The 17870-nt window shown below is 47.1% G+C and overlaps 1 protein-coding gene across 6 annotated transcripts; it reads left to right on the top strand.

Annotated features, from left to right (window-relative positions):
• Positions 1-567: 567 nt before the first annotated feature.
• Positions 568-17027, top strand: LOC121673624. Of its 6 annotated transcripts, XM_042047141.1 has the most exons (9): positions 568-786; positions 1999-2073; positions 11269-11449; positions 13026-13311; positions 13411-13470; positions 13665-14015; positions 14719-14794; positions 15217-15303; positions 16027-17027. In XM_042047141.1, exons 4-9 carry the CDS (start codon positions 13083-13085, stop codon positions 16472-16474), a joined length of 1251 nt encoding a protein of 416 aa, XP_041903075.1. In that variant the 5' UTR covers positions 568-786; positions 1999-2073; positions 11269-11449; positions 13026-13082; the 3' UTR covers positions 16475-17027. The 6 variants fall into 6 exon arrangements, with proteins under 6 accessions (XP_041903075.1, XP_041903065.1, XP_041903056.1 ...); XM_042047131.1 differs by lacking the exon at positions 1999-2073; XM_042047122.1 differs by lacking the exons at positions 568-786; positions 1999-2073 and adding an exon at positions 10688-11140.
• Positions 17028-17870: the final 843 nt, after the last annotated feature.

Here is a 17870-nt window from a genome sequence, read left to right as displayed (position 1 = left end):
TCACTTCATCACCTTCCTTGCTGCTGCCTATGTCCTTGGACACTTAAGGGAATAAAGTCTCGGTGTGGAGATTATAGTTGTGAAATTATGGGTCTTTTTGAGAGACAAGAATGCTGTTCTCAGTCTTTTCAAGGATAAACTGACCACCTTGTTTTGGGGACAAGCAGGCTCAGATCAGCACAGAGGTGCCTGTTGCAGGTACTGAGGTTTGGAGGGCTGGCAGCAGCTTCTTGGGCTGTGTTTGTGTGGTGCTGTAAGGTTTGTGTTGGGTCCCTGGAGCAGTGGGAACAGCCCCCCTGTGAGATGCACATCAGGAAATAGGTGTACAAAGGGCCTGAAATGTGACCAGCTCTGGCATAGTTTCCATAGGACAAAATACTTTTACTGGGATTTTGGACAATTTGAGGCTCTTCCTCGTATCCTTTGCCTGATGAACATTCCCCCTTTGCAAGAGAGTGGGGAATCCTGAGCTCACACCATGAAAGTCCCTGATAAATTTTTTTTTTCTATTTTTCAATGTTTTCATCCCAGCAGGAGTCAGAGAATATATGTGACCTGCCTGTCTTTGACTTTGTGACAGGAACGATGCCATGGGGAAGCTGGAGCATCACGCTGTCCTTAATTTTCCTTGCACAACTGAGGATGATTTAAAAACTGAGGCACAGCCAAGACCTTTCCTCCTCCTGTGCTCATCAAGCAATCACTGCCTCATCACACCTCGGCTTCGAACACCTCATTTGCATCTGGCTGACCTTGACTCTCCTCCGTGGATGGGAAGATGAAGAGGTGGGAGCGAAGAGGCCCTGTAGAGGCCTGGGGTCGGGATTTTATGGGTAAGTTGTGAAATAGTGGCTGGTGCAGGCTGGTCCTGTAGAAACATCGAGAGCTGTGCCAGGGAGGATGAGAGTAAATGGATTAAACACGAGATAAAAAGGGGGAGGGCACCTGGTTAGCTATCACTGACAGAAATGTGGAAAGAAAATACATGTAAAAGATATGTCAGAGATGGTCATTAACTGCACGGCAGGTTCAGGGCTTTTTTAATAATTGGCCATGTAGTGAATACTAGAAATGATTTAAAAAGCTCTTAAGTGACCGAGGGCTTTTTGTGAATGGTTGGGGGAAACAAAGGAATACTGATTCTGGCAGAATTTTTATTCTAATTTAAGCATGATCCTTTTTCTGAGATAACAGTGGCTTTGAGTAAACGGAAATCTCTTTCCATTAGCTCTGGCAGGAGCTGGATAAAGCTCTCATTCAGGTAAACTTTAGTCCAACATATGTCTGTAGAGTAATAAATTTAATGGGAGCCATCAGCCTGATGTATGAGTAAGGATGGTGCTTAGGGCAAGAAGGAAGAGTAAATTAGGAGTGGAAAAATGATGAATTATAGTGGGGAAATTATAATTTATGCCAGTTTAGTGGAAATATTTAACTAAGCTAAGATAGAAGTCTACCTACATTGAAAGCTAAGCTTTATAACAGAATTCTACTAGAGCAAATCTAGTAGTCCTAGGCTCCAGACAGACCTTTAGATACAAGTTTACCTCTGGTTTGAGAAAGCTCAGGGCTTGAGCAGGAATTTATGGCTTTAGTCTTGACCCTTGGGCTGTAAATGTTCCTGTAAAATTAATGCCGAAGTTACAGCTTCCACAAATTTCTAAGAGCTCCAATGGAGAAAGGTCCATCTGGACTTTGGGGACAGTTTCTCAGAGCAGAACATTTCAAGTGCTATTAAACTGCATTCAAACTCCGTTTTATTGGGGAGTAAATTTCACACCCCGGTCTATCAGCCTGACATGTTCTTCGAGAAGGGACAAATTTTACAAGCCACTTTAAAAATAATTTCACTGACAGCTTTGCAGCGCTGAGAACGTTAAAACACTGAAATGGCTTTTCACCCTGCAGTAGCCACTAAGTAATTATGATTGCAGGGAGACTAATGAAACCAGCTGTTAACAACCTAATGAGAATTTAAACCAGCCCTCTGCTCCACAGGCATCTCCCTTTTCTGTCCCTGATTATCCTGCACCCAGTGCTTTCCAGACAAGTTTAGTGTTGCTTGATGTTCAGGTAAGGGCTGCCTTATTTTGTAGAAGTGGTGATGCACTTCTCTGAGGTGGTGCTGCCATGCTGGGGTCACATCACAAAGTCCAATTTCTGCAGGAGCTGGGAATCATGGAGAGGTCTGATAGCACAGCATGGGGAAACTGGAGTGGAGGGATTCTGGTTTAGTGTTTCCCTCAGTGGCAGACAGCATTAGTTATCAATAAATCTTTAGTTCAAAGATAAGATGTTTTGCCTCAAATCCTAGGTTGCTTTCAATGCAGCTTTCCCTGGCAGTTAATACATTGTTTTTCTGTTGCTTTGAATAGGCTGTCATTCCAGATGACCTTTAAAGGTCCCTTCCAACCCAAACTATTCTATAATTCTTTTGCTGCATAATGAATAGTAACATGTATTTTACCCTCATTATGCACAATATTACACAATGTCTGGCCTTTTGGGGTTCTTTCTTCTCCAGGTCCTCGTGACTACGCTCACTCCTATACTCTTAATTATTTCTGTTGCTTATCAGTGAACATTTTCAGTTCTGCCACCCATGTTTTGAGTAGGTTTTCTGTGGCTCACTGCAGCAGACATCAGGTCAGTCCAAAGAAGAGCATTAGGAAGTATCCAGCTGTATTTTCTCTTCCTCCCTCTGCTGTTTTGAGCTCTCTGGCTTTCTGAGCTCCCTCACATGTCTTGATCCTTTTCTGGATAACTAGAGGGATATCAGCATTAAATCCCGTCTCAGCTCTGAGGTCTGGCTTTTGAAGAGCCCCAGTCATCTCCTAATCATCTCATCCTGGCCTTGATGGAAATATTAGGCCTTCATGGATCATTGTTCGACTTTGTGCATTCTGGCACTGCTTTTCAATGAAAGTTTTTGAGTCTTTGAAAGGTTTCCTGGTGTGGGAATGACAATCCTCAATCCTAGCTTGGTGGGGGTTGCAGATGCCTGAGTTGTGAAACCTCCTGAAAAACATTGTTCTTTTTTCCTTGACTTTTCCTGGATCGTTTTCATCAACAGATTACGAGGTTTTGGGATGTCTTTTCAAAGGGAATTTTAATGAATCTCCTGTCTGGTATTTCAAAGGGGAACAGTGGTTTGGTTTCTTTTCACCAGCCACTTGCTTACAATCCAATTAGCTAACTGCCTTTAATTAACCATAATATATTCCAGGGGAGCAGAATAACAGCGGAACAAAATCAAGCAGTGACAACTCTGTGACTGAACCTGGACTTCCCCTTTCCCAGGTGCAGCCCCGTAACCCTTTGCTGTCCCCTTTGAGCTCTGCCATGCAGTGCTTTGAATTCCTGGGGAAGGAAAAGCTTCCAATCCCTCAGCTCCAGGTTCACATGTGTACAGTCACCTGTAAATCCAGAGGCCAGTGGGTATTTCTGCCTGTGGTTCGTGTGCCTGGGCTTTGCACACAGGAGCTTTGATTTTGAAAGTTTGGCCAGCCTGGCTTCTCAGGGAGGGATCTCTGTGGCTTGAGGGTCCTTGGGCTCTCTCCTCTGTAGGAGGGGCTTGTATCTGTTCTTTCCTCACCTCCTTATCTGCAGATTTCTTGGCAGAGGCTTTTGCAGACAGGACAGCGTGGCAGGAATGCTGGAATGAAATAGTTATGTCCAGTGTCTGGCTTTAGGTCATTGATTCATCCCTCAGCTGCTGGGCCTTAAAATTCTTTAAACTCCCCAGATGATCTCCTGTTACCAGTCTGGGACTGAGAAAACACTGAGCTTCTGGGCCTTTCTTGTGTTAGCAGAGCAAACCATTGCACTTCTAAACTGCACATCAGCACTAACCCGAGGCTTTGCCCCACTCATTACAAACATGAGGGGATGGTTGCTTATACTGCTCATCTCTGTCCCTGGAAGAGAGGCATTCAAAGAATGGGGTGCCCCATAGGATTCTGGTTGTGAGCTTTCCTCAAAAATGTGGTTAGATGAGGTGTGTAGGACTCATTTCTTCGGAAGGGCAGGAGAAACCACTGAAGGCTCCCCCTGAAGGGCCTCCTTACCCAGCAGTCTGACACAGATTTGCTTCTGAAGAGCTTTATAATTTGTTCTTATTATGTTCTATATGTGATTTAATGAAAGGCTCTTTCTCTACTGTAATTGAGCTCTTAATCTCATCTGAAAAGCAGAGCACAATCCACTCAGAAATGGTGTTTGAGTAACAGCCTGTTTGTGTTTCCTATGCCATGATGTTGCTCACGGAGCTGCTCGCTCTTTATTTAAGAGCAGAAAATAAACAGATTTCTTTGAGTCAAAAATACATCAGTGATGCCACACAGAGGAGGTTTGAATAGAAAACTGTCTCACTGCCCAACTGAGCAACCAAGATCTTCCCTGGTTCTGCAAAGAATATGAAGAAGTGAGTGTTCCTTACTGAGCACCTGAGGGTTCGTGCAGGTGATGCTCAGCAAATGGCTGTCAGCTAAACAATTGGCTCTGGGCGGGTGGGAGTTGGCAGGAGATAAGAGTGGAAAGTCAAAACAACAGGATGCTGAAAAAATTGTAAGAGGAATAATGACTTCAGTGAAAATCCCTCCATCTTAGACCTCCAAAAAGCTTTTTTACAAAAATCCACAAAAATGTCCTGCTTTGATCAGTCTGATCTTCCTAAATAGCATTTTACAATCAGAATTAGGAGTCGAGAGGCACTAAAGAAGGCTTAGCACAGGGTTTTTCATTGTGACCTTAGTACATATTTTTTACTGTGCTGTAGTTTGCGGGGGGGAGCCAAGTCCCAGCTGCAGCCTGGGGAGACCCTGCTGACCTAAACATTCCCCAAACCTACTGTGGGACTGACCAAGCACCAGAATCTGTAGGGGACTGTGTAAAATACCTCACTCTAGAAAACACTTGAAGCTTGATGGTGATCCACAGTTCCCAGTTCAGACCACAGGCAATGCCAGTAGTGACCAGTTTGCTGCCTGCTCTGTGCAGAACTGGTGGTTGTGAGTGGGAGAGCTGTGGGAGGAACGGGCTGATGGCTTTTTGGGGCACACAGAACTTTCCATCTCTACTGATTTGTCCACACTAGAGAGTGGATTTTCCTAGAGAAATACCTGGAGAGTGGGGAGGATGAAGAGAAAATCATTCCCTGCCAGTGGATGCTGTGTTTGTTGCAAACACATGAGTAGCATCTTGTACGAATCCTAGCTGTCAATCCACAGGGATTCCAGGCTGGGATCAGCTCAGCTCCATAGCTGGGGACAGGTGGGTTCAATCACATCCAGAGACTGGATGAGGAATGTGTCACGTTTTGTCTTGCCATGCACAGCAGATATCCTAATTTAAAGTGGCGCTGTCTTCCCAAATTCCTCTTCTTCCTCTGCCTCCTTCCATGTGAGAAGACCCATCCATTTTGATCCTGTCCCTTCCACCCTTCCCTGCAAAGATCTCCATTACTGGAGTAATTGGCGCTATTGGATCAGCCTTTGATGTGATGAGCAGTGGATTTTTGTAGTCAACATGCCAATTTAAAGTGCCACAAATAAAAGATCAATTCCTTCTTTCCTGGAGGAGAAATTAAGGAAAATTCTTTTCATGTTAAGGACTGAGTGTACAAAGCTAAAGAGGTAGAAGATGGGAATGAGATTGACAAATTTACTCCTCACAGGAGACAATTTAGCAAATTAGAGAGAATATGCTTTCACCTTTGAAGCAGTCAGGTACCAAAATGATGCCACTTGGAGTAGGCAGGGCTGGGATGGGAACGGCTCCCACAGATTTTGACAGATCTGTTCACATAAGAGCCCATTTTCTGGTGCCAGCCCTGGAAGCAGGGCCCGGAGACAGGGCTGGTCAAGGACAATCTCTCTGCCTGATTTTGTGGCATGTTTGGCAGAGATTTCCATTCTCTTTGCATCCCTGAGCATGGTGTCCTGGATGAGACCATCCTGCCACACCCTTACTGCCTGTGTGGTGGCACTGAGGTGGCTTTGCAAGAGGCACCGGGGTCTGCGAGGGCCCTGTGCCCTTTCAGCCAGAGCTGTGACAGGTTAGAGGGAATGAATCTAGCGAGTTATTCAGCAGCATCAAAAGCCCTGGGAAAAATAATTAGTGCTGTGACCACGTAATGTTACACATAAGGTGAAATCAGAGGGTTTCATGCTTTTTGGCAGAGGATCAGGTCCTGCTGCAGAAACTTCCATCTGGAGTGTGGCAGCCCAAGGCGTCAGGGAGAGGGATGAGGTCCCACCTGGCACAGCTTCCTGTCCAAAATCAGCCCAAAACACATTCCCTCCTAATGCAAATGACTTCTTTTTGGTGCTTTCTGCCAGAAACAGGGCAAAAGTTAGGAGGGGGAACACCAGCCCTGAAATGCTGAGGAAGAAGAGCTCTGTTCCACAGGGATGCTGTGGAGGGGGCTGGAGGCAGCGGGTGCCACCCGGCGAGTCCCTTCTGCAACTGCTAACGTGCTCCCGATTATATTTAATTAATTAGCAGCGGGGGGGAATCTGGAATCAGAGTTGTGCCGCTGGAGTAACAGGAAACAAGATGTTCTCTTGGCGCTGGAGCTGCTCTCAGGTACTCGCGGCTGCGCTCGCCAAGGTAACGGGGCAGTGACTCAGAGGAGCAGGAGCAGCTGGCAGCACCGTGCCGGCTCAACACTCGGATTTGCTGCTCCCAAGCATGGACCTCACATCCCTGCAGCACCTTTCCAGCCAGGAATGGTGTGGAAGAGGGTGGTGAGCCCCCGGGGATGTGATGAGATGAATTTTCCGCACCAGCCGTTTCTCACTGTGTTATTTCCTCCCCTTGTGAGGTGACGTGCTGGGATCCCTTTCAGTGGGGTTTGTTATTAACTAAACATTAAGGGTTTTTTCTCCTTTTTGGCCTTGATTTTGTGACTAGGCAAGAGTGTGTTTTATCTAAAAAATATGGTCAGTCCTGTCACTTTCTCAGGAGATGCTCAGATACCTGAAGTTAAGCAGGTTGGTATTTCCCAGGTACCTTCAGCTGTAATTACAATGTTGAATACTTTTTTCCTTTTCAGTCTCATGGGAATGATCTATTATTTGATTTTTGATATGTCCTTAGTTTGGTAAATTCCTGCTAGTCCCCTTCATGTCCCTTTGAATACTAAAAAGAGGCTAATGCTAAATACTTGAGAGAATGCAAAAAAGATTTGGGAATATTTAAAAGCCATTGTGTATTGCTACCCTCCCTCAGTTAACGTTCCTTCCTTTTTTGGGGTGATCTTCCCTTCTCCTCTCCCCCCTTTTTCTCTTTTTTTTTTTGCTAACTGTGCTGCTGCTATCTCACTGGCAAACTCACAAAGGAACCCCAAGAAATCAGCCTGCCAAGCAGATAAGGAAACAGATGTTGTAGAGCACAAATGTTTAATAAATACAGAGAGCTTGGAAAAAAGGATATGGAAAATGGTGGGAGGCTGGTTAGGTGAAAATGAAGGAGATTTGGAATGGGATTACAAAGAGGAAACCCTTTTCTGAAGAGAAGAGGTCTCTAAAAAATATCTTAATTAATTCAGGGCAGTAATAGAGAAGCAATAAGGACTTGCATTAGGTAAATTGGAAGCCCTTACAGTCAGTGGACTCTCTGTACAACTCCCTGCAAAGCTGTGCCTGGTGCATTTAGGCTCTGATTTTCTCATTGTTTTCTGGCCTCTGTCACATGAGGAATAACAGGGAAAAGCTCCAGTCCAGGAAAGCATTTAACAAACTGTGGTAGGTCAGACTTGCAGGGTCTAGCTGGCTGCTGATCCTTGTGGTGGCTTTGCTCCCATGTCTGAGTAATTAAGCTTCTTTCTGGCCTGTTAGGAAAGAGACATTCTTTAATTAAAATGCAGTTAACTCCAGCCTCATTAGCCCGGATCGTATTTCGCTGTTCCCTGGATGGCAGGCAGAGATGGGACTTGTACTTGTTTCATTACAAATGCAAAATGCCACCGGGTGGTCGCTCTCGGGTACAGACAGTGCCTCGCGCTCCAGCGTTTGTCCTCATGGAATGCAAAACCACTCCCCACACCCATCCTAATGACTCCATCGGCCACCCTGCCACCCCAGATGGGGCTGGGTACGAGGGGCAGGGTCTCTCTGTCCACCCTTTGCCCTGGCAGTGCTGATCCCTCGTGGTGATGCCCTGCCCTTCTCCCGGCAGTGTGGAAGGGATGCAGAGCTGGTCTCAGTGAAGCACAGGGCTTGAGGGTTCCTGTGGCATTTCATTGTGTTGATAAAAATTAATGAACCGTGTAGCTCTTGTCTCTCAGTTGCTGAACTGTGGCTGCTTTCTGAAAATGGTGAAGGATGTGGAGCTGCTGGAGCCTGTCCAGAGGAGGCCATGAAGATACTCCCAGGGCTGGAGCAGCTCTGCTCTGGAGACAGGCTGAGAGAGCTGGGACTGTTCAGCTTGGAGAAGAGAATGCTCCAGGGAGACCTTTGGGCTCCTTCCAATGCCTAAAGCTGCTCCAGGAGAGCTGGAGAGGAAGTTTGGTCAAGGGTCTGGAGTGATAGGACAAGTGGCAATGGCTTCATGCTGACAGAGGGCAGGTTTAGATGGGGTATTGGGAAGAAATTCTTCCCTGTGTGGGTGAGGAGGCCCTGGCACAGGCTGCCCAGAGCAGCTGTGGCTGCCCCATCCCTGGAGGTGTTCCAGGCCATTTTGGACAGGGCTTGGAGCAACCTGGGACAGTGGAAGGCAGGGGGGTGGAATGAAGTGGTCATTCAGTTCCTTACTAACCCAAACCATTCTAGGATTCTATGCCTGGGCTGCTGAACCCAGCCAAAATAAGAGCAACGTTGCCGAGGTTAAGTGAAAAGGAGGATTAAAACCACCTGTGTTTGTACTTTAAACCCCTTCAAACATCAATTAAGATTGTTCTGATAAAGACCCGGGCAGCACTCAAACAGCTGCTGAACGCTGTTCCCCGGGTGTATCTCTGGGTGAGACCACAAAGGAGCCTTTGTTGTTCTTCAGTCGTGGCTGAAACCTAAATCTCAGCGAGTGCAACTTAGAGGGTGACGTGCTGGCACCTGGGGCCGCAGAGTGGGACTTGTTTTCAAAGAACTGGGAGATGCAGAGGAGAGGTTCCTGAATACGGTAACTCTACCTAGAGCCGGAACTGAGGCATCTGCCCAGGGATTTCATATTCACCGACTGGGAGGGAAATCTAATCAGGACTTGCTAATTTTCATGAAGTCAAACACCTGGGACTCACTTCAGACTCGCATTTTCCCGGAATAATTCAACACAAACACTGTATGTTTATACACAGGCACTTGACTTTTCTGTTGTTTGATGAGACTACAATTTGTCTTCCTTTTGTTCCTGCAATCCTTCCTCTCCTGCGGTTTGCAGTTGAATTACCAACCTCCACCCCAGGACTATTCATCTGTTGTGTTTTGGATATTGTTCTTCAAAGGAAAGCAAACAATGCTTGTTTAAGCCAGCCCACTTCCCAGGCAGATTTTATTGGAACCGGGTCCTGCCTCAAACCGGAATCCAATCTCATCTCCATTGTTGTGTATCTCTATCATTTTTCTCCTTGTCATTGCTTTTCCCTTCCTTATTACTATGCAGTTCAGTCTTGAGCAACATCATTCAAAGCTACGCAGAAGTCACATAGTGCTGCTTTTCTATTCATATCTGCTTGTTCCCTAATCCCAACCAGCTCTCTATTGAACATCTGCTTTTACCTGGGCTGACAGTTGTATCTTTTAGCTGTAAATATTGCAAATCAGGGATGCAGAATTTTTCTTACTCTATGAATCTTATTAAGGTCCTTTTCTAATGTGTCATTGAACATCTGAATTCTCCCTTTCTCCCAACAACCTCCAGTGCTGTTTTTGGCTAAGATAAACCAGGTGAGGCTGTTTGGAATCACTCCCTAACTGTTACTCCATCTCATCCAGTGGCTGGAGTAGGATGGCTGGTTGGGCAGGCAGCTTGTGCAGACAACCCACTGCACCTTCCCCTGCTGGTGTCCAGCCTCGCCCATGACAGGCTGGATGCCACATGGGATCCACCCATGGCCATGCCATGTGATCCTCCATGCGCTGGGCATAAAAAGCCCAGCATTCGGGAACCCCAGGTGCTGCAGCAGTGACGTTATTGGGAGAAACACAGAGCTGATGTCTGCACTGGTGCGAGCACCATGACTGCCTTGCTGAGCTCAGTGCCATGCCTAGTGCTCACCCTGGCTGGGACACTGCAAGAATCTTTTAGCTTGGAAAAGCTCTCTAAGGTCATTGAGTCCCACCATTCCCCCAGCACTGCCAAGCCCACCAGTAAACCATGTCCCAGGTACCACAACCACACTTCCTTTAAATCCCTCCAGAGGTGGTGCCTCCAGTACCCTGGGCAGCTGTGCCAGTGCTGGACAACTCTTTTGGTGAAGAAATTTTCCTAATATCCACTCTAAGCCTCCAGTGGTGCAACTTGAGGCCATTTTCTCTTGTCATGTTGGTTGTTACTTGGGAGAAGAGACTGTGCACACACACACACACACACGGGGACAGATGGGCACATGGCATGGGAATTCCCTTTGACTCCTCAAGCAGAAACCCATGTGGATGGTCCTTTTTGTTGCACAGCAGGTAAAAACTGAAGCAGTGAGATGTATCTTAACTAGGGAGAAATCTGGGGGCGGGGGGAGAAAGATGCTTTGAAAGGGAATAAAACTTGCTGCCAGGCTTTCCTCTGTGAGGAAGTCCAATTTCTTTCTCTCTTATTTTTTTTTTTTTTTTCTTTTGGTACTGTGTTATTCCTCCGTGGGCAGGAGACTGCAGGCATTTCAATTCTCTTCAAGTCCTTGTTTCAAAAAGGGCCCAAAATATGTTCTCTTCTAAGAGGCAGTAAACAGCAAATGCACAATGCAGCTTCTCTAAGCCTCTCTTCTCCTGTCTCAGGGAGAAGGGAATTCTCCAAGCCCTAGAGCCTGACTCACTCGCTGTGTGAGCATGAATTAACCAGGAATGTTCGAGAATTATTCCTGAATAATTCATGAACCTGAATTAATCATGCATTTTCATGAATTATTCATGAATAACTCATGGAAATGCAAGGTTTATTCATGCTCCAAAAAACCCAAGGCTTTTTCTCTTCTCTTCTGCTCTCCCTCCCTGTAAGAAACAGACCTGAAACAAGCTAAGGAAAAAAATAATATATGTATATGGGAAAATAACAGGAATAATAATGCTGAAACAAAACAGGCAGGAAAAAAGAAAGCAAAAGCTCTTTTTTTCTTTGCAGTGGGGACAGCAGGTGGGAGCTTTCCAAGCCAGACAAAGGAGATCTGACAAGGAACTGTGGTGAAGGGACAAGCCCAAGGCAAGAAAGTGTCCGGTCACCTCCTCTCCTGGAGCAGGCAGCTGAGACCTGGAGAGACAGGAGACATCTTGCAAGACTCAACACCTGGAGCAGTGCTAACCAGGCAAGGAGCAGCTCTGTTGCTATCAGGATTGTGATCTCTCTTTTTTTCTCTCTCTGTTTATGTGTTTGTGTAGTTTTGTTGCATTCATAAGGGTAAATGAACAACTGGTTTGGGGAAGGAAGATCAGTGGGTTTTCCTTAAATGTTAAAGGAAAACCCCTCCAGAGAGCTGTTTGGGCTGGGGTTGTTTGCTGTTTGGAATGTAGAGCTCTGTTTCTGGGAGGGAGAGGGCTCAGCTATGCATTTATCCCAGGTTCTGGTCTGTAGCCTTCCCTGTGTATGGGAGAGGGCTGGAGGCAGCTGCCTCTGCAGGGAAGGGGATGGGGGGAAACAGGCACACAGATAATTTGTATGTGGTGCTTCCTGATAAAAATCAATGCCAGAGTGTGTCTCGGTCAGGAGAAAAGGGTTGGGGAAAACCAGGTGTGAGACTGTGCCAACAGGGCAGGCTGGCAGGTTTGGGGAGAGTTACGGTTCCTGCAAGGAGCTTTGCTGCAGCTGATGGTGGTGGAGGCGGGGAAGGAAAAAGAGAAAGTTCTCCAGGGTGAACTTGAACCTTCCAAGTGAGAGGAATCGAATCCAGGCATAACTTTAATGGGGGTGTGGAGACAAAACAAGAAACTGGAATAAATTGGGTCCTAGCTGTCTTTCCTGCCAGCTTGTCTCTGCTCCAACTCTCCTCTCCCTTCCCCAGCTCCCTCCCATCAGCTTTGGACACTGTGGCCATTCTCCACCTGGTGCCCAGCACATGGGCTCAGCCCTGTCCCCGGAACCTGTCTGCCAAGCCCTGCTCCCAAGCAGAGCAGGAGGGACTGGGGTGATGCTCTGCCAGGGCCCTTAGGAGCTCTGGCAGGTGGCCTCTGCCTGATTTTGTCCCCATCCATGATGTGTTGGTTGAGAGCTGGAAAGAAACCTCTCCTGAGCTCAGCAGTGCTCGGCTCCTCAGCTGCTCGTCTGGCATGGGAGGTTCTGGAAATCACCATCAGCCTGGCACTCCTGTTTCTCCAGTGATTTAAGTCTGCAGCTCCAGGGGCACAAAGAGATATCTCAGTGGGCAGAGCAGCGAGCCAGGACTTAGGATCCAGCTCCTTGCAGCTTTGTTGTTTGACTGCCTTAGATATGTCTGTCACTGGCCTGTGCCTCAGTTTCCCCATGGGTGAAATGAAGCTAATTTGCTGTTCTCCTTATCAAAGCACTTTGATGTTTACTGGGGGAAATAACTGCACAGGCAAAGGAATGATCATTTCCTGGAATACCCCTGGGTCTTTTCCAGTCTCTTCTCTGCACTGCCTCGATATCACACAGACACAGCCCTGCACTGGAGCAAACTGCTGTAGATCCACTGAAGTCATTTGAGCTGTGATGGTTCACGGGGCAGAGGAACCAGCCTGTGTCTGCTCGGTGGCTTGATCAGCATCTGCTCAAAGTGTCCGCTGTGAGCTGGTCCTGCCTGATTCCATGTGAGACCTGGCATGGCTGACACTGCAAATGACACCTGGATACACAGAAGGGAAGGAATGGGAAAGGAGAAATAACTGGTAGAGAAGATGCAGGGCTAAGTGCTTTATTATCTGCAGGTTGTGCTGCCCCAGGCAAAGCACCACTTGTGAACTCCCAGCCATGGGAGAGCCCAAATGCCTGCGGTGACATTCCCATTCTGCGCCCTCTGCTCCAGGTGGGCAGCCCTGATGTCGGCCAAGCTCTACGTGCTCATCAGCTGGCCTGACGGCAGCCGGGTCATCAACATCGAGAACATCAAGGAGCCCCGCAAACCCTTCCACCTCTACACGGTGGGGGAGCAGGTCCTGGCCCGCTGCCCCGGCTTCAGTGGGCTGTACTGGGGTGTGGTGGAAGGCATAAGTGGTGAGTGACACCCCCCTGGCCTGGGTTTGCAATTTGGGGCTGCTCAGGGGACCCCTTCCAAGAAGGGGTTCAGTGCTGAAAGATCTTCTCTTCCTACAGAGCATAAAGATATTTTGGAGAAGAAGCTGCTGGAAGACCGACACCTCCTGGAGAAGTTAAGTGAGTGAGGGCTTTTGAGCACTGCACCCACCCTTCTACTTCCATGGGGCTTTTTGGGTGGGAGGATGCTGAGCATGCTGTAGTCCCATCATGAATTTCACATCACTGCAATCAGGGTACAAAGCACTGAGTGGGAGGTGGGAGATCCATGGCACTGATGCCCCACTGCACATCCTGAGTGTCTGCCTTTCTTTCAGAAGAACCGGCTGTCCACAGCATGATGGCAGTCCCACCAAAAAAATCCAGGAAAACCTTCCCAAAATGGACCCCGGGGAATGCACCCAGGAAATACCCCAGTGACAGGACCTATCCCTCAAAGCCACTGCTGAGGGTGGCTGAGGCCAGCCTGCCTCATGACGCTGGCAGCTCCTCCATTCTCAGGGACAGGTGTGTCCTGGGAAGTGTGGCAGGAAGCTCCCACTCGCTGGCAGCTCCTCCCCACCCAGCCAGCGCCTTCACACCTCCATCCACCTTCATCACCATGGCCATGCCGGGGCCAGGGGCTTCCCAGAGTGAAGAGGACAGGGCTGGTCCAGCTGCCAGAGGTAACCTTGGGTTCTGGCTCTGCTGCCTGGTCCCGAGGGACAGGGTGGGATGGGGACTTGCAGAGCAGCCAGAAAACCTCTGCTTTGCTCTGGGGCTGTATGGGCTTTGTCTCAGGGCCACAGTTGTTAGAGATGACATTTCCTGGTCCTTTCCACCTGGGAGATCTCCTCCAGGAGGCCTGCATGTAGTGTATGGTATCTGCTCTGTCAGGCACCAACTCTGTCTCCTGGGCTAGCAGTTCTCTCCCCACAAACCAAAAGACAATCTGAATGAATGCCTGCCTGAATAACTGAAATTCCCCAAAGCCCTGTGTCTCAATTAGTCAAACCTTATCAGATTTGCCTATTTCCCTGTTTTTCAACCCACTACTACACCCATTAAATGCACTTATGAAAATATGTTAGTGTGTTATTTACCTGCCAACTAACAGCAGCCTCCAGAGACACGCTGGCTCTGCTTGCCTTTCCTCCACCATATCTTTTGTGCTGGGAACAGAAGCCCTTGAGATGCCACCTTTTTCTAATAACAAATCCCCATTGATCAGTTCTGGAGAGCCTTTCTGGATCACTCTGTTTATGCAAAGGGAATAATGTCTTGCCGTGCAATCTAGCAGGGGTGCTTAGATAATCTGCTCTGGAGACAGAGGGATTCAGCACCTTTTCAACAGCTGATTCTTCAGCTTGTGTCCCACCCCTGCTGCAGATTACGTTGCCCTTCCAATGAAGAGGAAGTCAGATGGCATCTTGTCCCCGTGCCAGCAGCACATCTGTCTGAACAGGTAACACTGAAGTGCAATGAGGACCCTGAATGTTGCACACCATGTATTTTGATTTCTGTCCACGCTGTTTGCATTCTCTGGCAGTGATTGCTTTGAGTAGATGCTCATGGAGGTTAAACCCAAAGCACAGAAGTTAATAGGGGTTTGTGTGGGCACATACAGCAGAGAAATGAGCCTGTGCTCTGAAGTCCTGATTCCTTGGGGTGTCAGTGGGAGGTCCCCCATATCTGTGTGCCAGGGGGATGCACAGGAGTTTGTCCACCTGAAGAACCCCCAATCTTCCCTCTCAATCCATTTTATTCTTGCTGCAAATGAAAACAGAATCGACTTTGCGTTGAATTCCAGATAATTCTCCTCAGGAATGAATATGAATATGAGCACGAAGCTGTTTGTGGCTGTTCTGTTTAACTTGTTTCTTCTAGCCGTGAAGAGCGAAAGATTGATGCTTTGCAAGAGACGGATGGCTTCGAGAGGGTTCACAAAAATTTCAGTTCTGGTGAGATGGAAAGGTAATTAGCAAAAGAAGGCATTCCTTCCTAACTATGTTTTCCTCCTCACTACAAGAGCGAGCAATGAGATCACAGGTGGGTGACAAAGTGGGGCAATTTTAAACCCCAGAGTTGCTGAGTCTCTTTGTAATCAGAACCAGACGTTTCTGACTGTACGGCTTGGAGTTAGAGATGCAAGACGACTCTAAAACAGTGCAGAAACTAGAAAGCTCTTGCCCATAACAATCAAAACATGGTTGTGTGTTCCTTGTTTTATTGTTCATTACTTTGATGACCAGTATCCAGTGATAAAGTGATGCTAGGGACAGTTTTCTTGCAAAGAAATGGGTGCCAAAAAATTCAAGTTATGGTTTTTGTATTGTCATTTCCCGCAAGTCTGTATTTTAATACCACAAATATGTGTGTCCTGGGACTCGCAGGACAGGCTTTATGGCTTTTGCTACAACTGAGAAGAAAATTGAGCATCAAAGTCTTCATGTATGCACGGCAATGGGGAGCTGAGGGTTAAACTGAATATTCCTGTGCACTGAAAAGTCCAGACCATGCCTTACTTCTCTCCTGCCTTACTTCTCACCCACGAATAGCTGGAAGGGCTGATACTCTGAGAAGTTGTCCTGCCCTGCTTGCAGAAGGCATGGAATCACTGCTTGGGTGGAGGAGTAACATCCACAGTGAGGACATGGGGTCCTCTTGCCTTTACAAGTGCAACTTTAATTTTTTCAGGGTGGAAAAGATGGAGCAGCTGGAGAGGATGGTGTTGGACCTCCAACAGGATGTCCTCTCTCTAAAGAAGAAGGTGCAGAGGCTGGAATCCCTGTCCTTCCAGGAGGACCCCCACCGGCAGCCGTGCGAGGTGGTGGAGCTCTTCAATGGCTACACCAAGGAGCAGCTCAAAGAGACCATCAGGTTTGACCAGAAAATCAGCACAGCCTGCAAAACCCTGCTCTACAAACTCTTCACCTCTGACTACATCCAGAGCCACTCCATCACAGGGCGCAGGGGCAACACCTTCCGGGAGGCAAAGCCCATGATGGACGAACGCTGCATCAAAATCATCAGGGTGCTGCTGAAGCAGAAGTTTGGGGATCACCTCAGTGACACCGTGATCACGGAGAAGATCCAGAACGTGCAGAAAGCCCTGAGGCAGAAGTTTAAGACAGAATGTCTCTGAGGCATGGGGGATTTGGTGTTTCCTCCTGTCCCTCCTGTTTTCCCTGTGTGCCCCTGAGCAGCCTTCCCAGGAAAGATGAGTTGAGCAGCTGCTGCTCAGTAGATTTCCCCCAGGGAGTCAACCCCAGTGAAACAGCTCAAACCTTTCTCTGCCAAACCTCTGCCTGCATTAATCAAGCAGGAATTTGGCCCAGCTTGGCTTGGTTTTTGCACTCTACAAGCTCCTTCCCATCCAGTCTGTGTGCAAACCTCATTGTGGGTGCATGGAATCACCTCCATGACTCTTTGATGATGTGCTCAAAAGCTCCAGGGCTCTCTTTGAGTCTGAGAATGGATCAGTAAGGCAGTCCTGTTCCACACTGCAGAAATGTTGGCTCTGGGATAGGGAATAGCTGCAGACAGACTGTGCCACCCAACACGGCTTCTCTCTGCCTGCCTCTGGTTGCCTCCTTCTGCCTGTGGGACAGTATTTACTCTTTCCTCACAGTGAATGTATTTTATTTCCTGCAGTAACAGAAAGGCAGACTCATTAAAATGACACCTTCAAACATTCAGAGAAGGATCACTTGATTTTTTTCCTCTATTTTAATTTAGCTGTATGGAAGAGTTGTCTTCCCTAACAAAAGCCTGCTGAACAAGAGAAGTGGTCACCCATGGAAGTTACATTAATTATCCTTTCAAGACCAGATTATTTCCATACAGGAGAAATCCCTCACATTTTCATGACACAAGGGTGAGGATGGAGGATAAAATGTGGCCCAACTTTGCTTCATAGACCATACATATTGTGGATACTCGCTATTATTTAAATGTAGTGTTTTCATCCTCGATAAGAAATGCCAAGTACAACCAGACACTTTGCTGAGAAATTATAGAGAAAAGCTAGAAAGACACATCTTTTCCTAAATAATTCAGAGCAGGAGTGTGGGTGGGTTAAAATTGTTCGAAACATTAAAAGAATGAGATGCTGACACCAGTCCACTTAACAGAAGTGCTGCAAAATACCAAACATTCCATTTTACAGAGGCTTCTCAGACAAGAAATTGGTTTTCTCAGCTTAATTTTTAAATTATTCAGGAAAGGAAATGCCAGTGGTTTTGCATTAATCAAAACATTAGGTTTAATTTAGATGTTTTGTTGTGTTCTCAAGTATTTTATTTATTCACAGTTACATGAGAAATAATAATGCAAAATAAATGTACTGGAGAAACAAGCAGCTGTTTTGAAAGGGAAAAAAAGAGAAAGGTGTTATTTTCAGAATTTTCCTCCACTTTCTGGCTTTTTTTTTAAGGTAATCCATTAACGTAGGGTTAACACTGTGATGCATTTTGGTTTTGGATGGAGATAGGCTTGCCACTGTTTCTGGCACTACTTTCGTCAGCTATCTCTAACAGTCA

Source organism: Corvus kubaryi, unplaced genomic scaffold, assembly GCF_017639235.1.
Source record: "Corvus kubaryi isolate FWS band 111438036 unplaced genomic scaffold, C.kubaryi_AGA036_p1.0 134, whole genome shotgun sequence".
Taxonomy (NCBI): Eukaryota; Metazoa; Chordata; class Aves; order Passeriformes; family Corvidae; genus Corvus; species Corvus kubaryi.
This window is presented reverse-complemented; position numbering and strand designations above follow the sequence as displayed.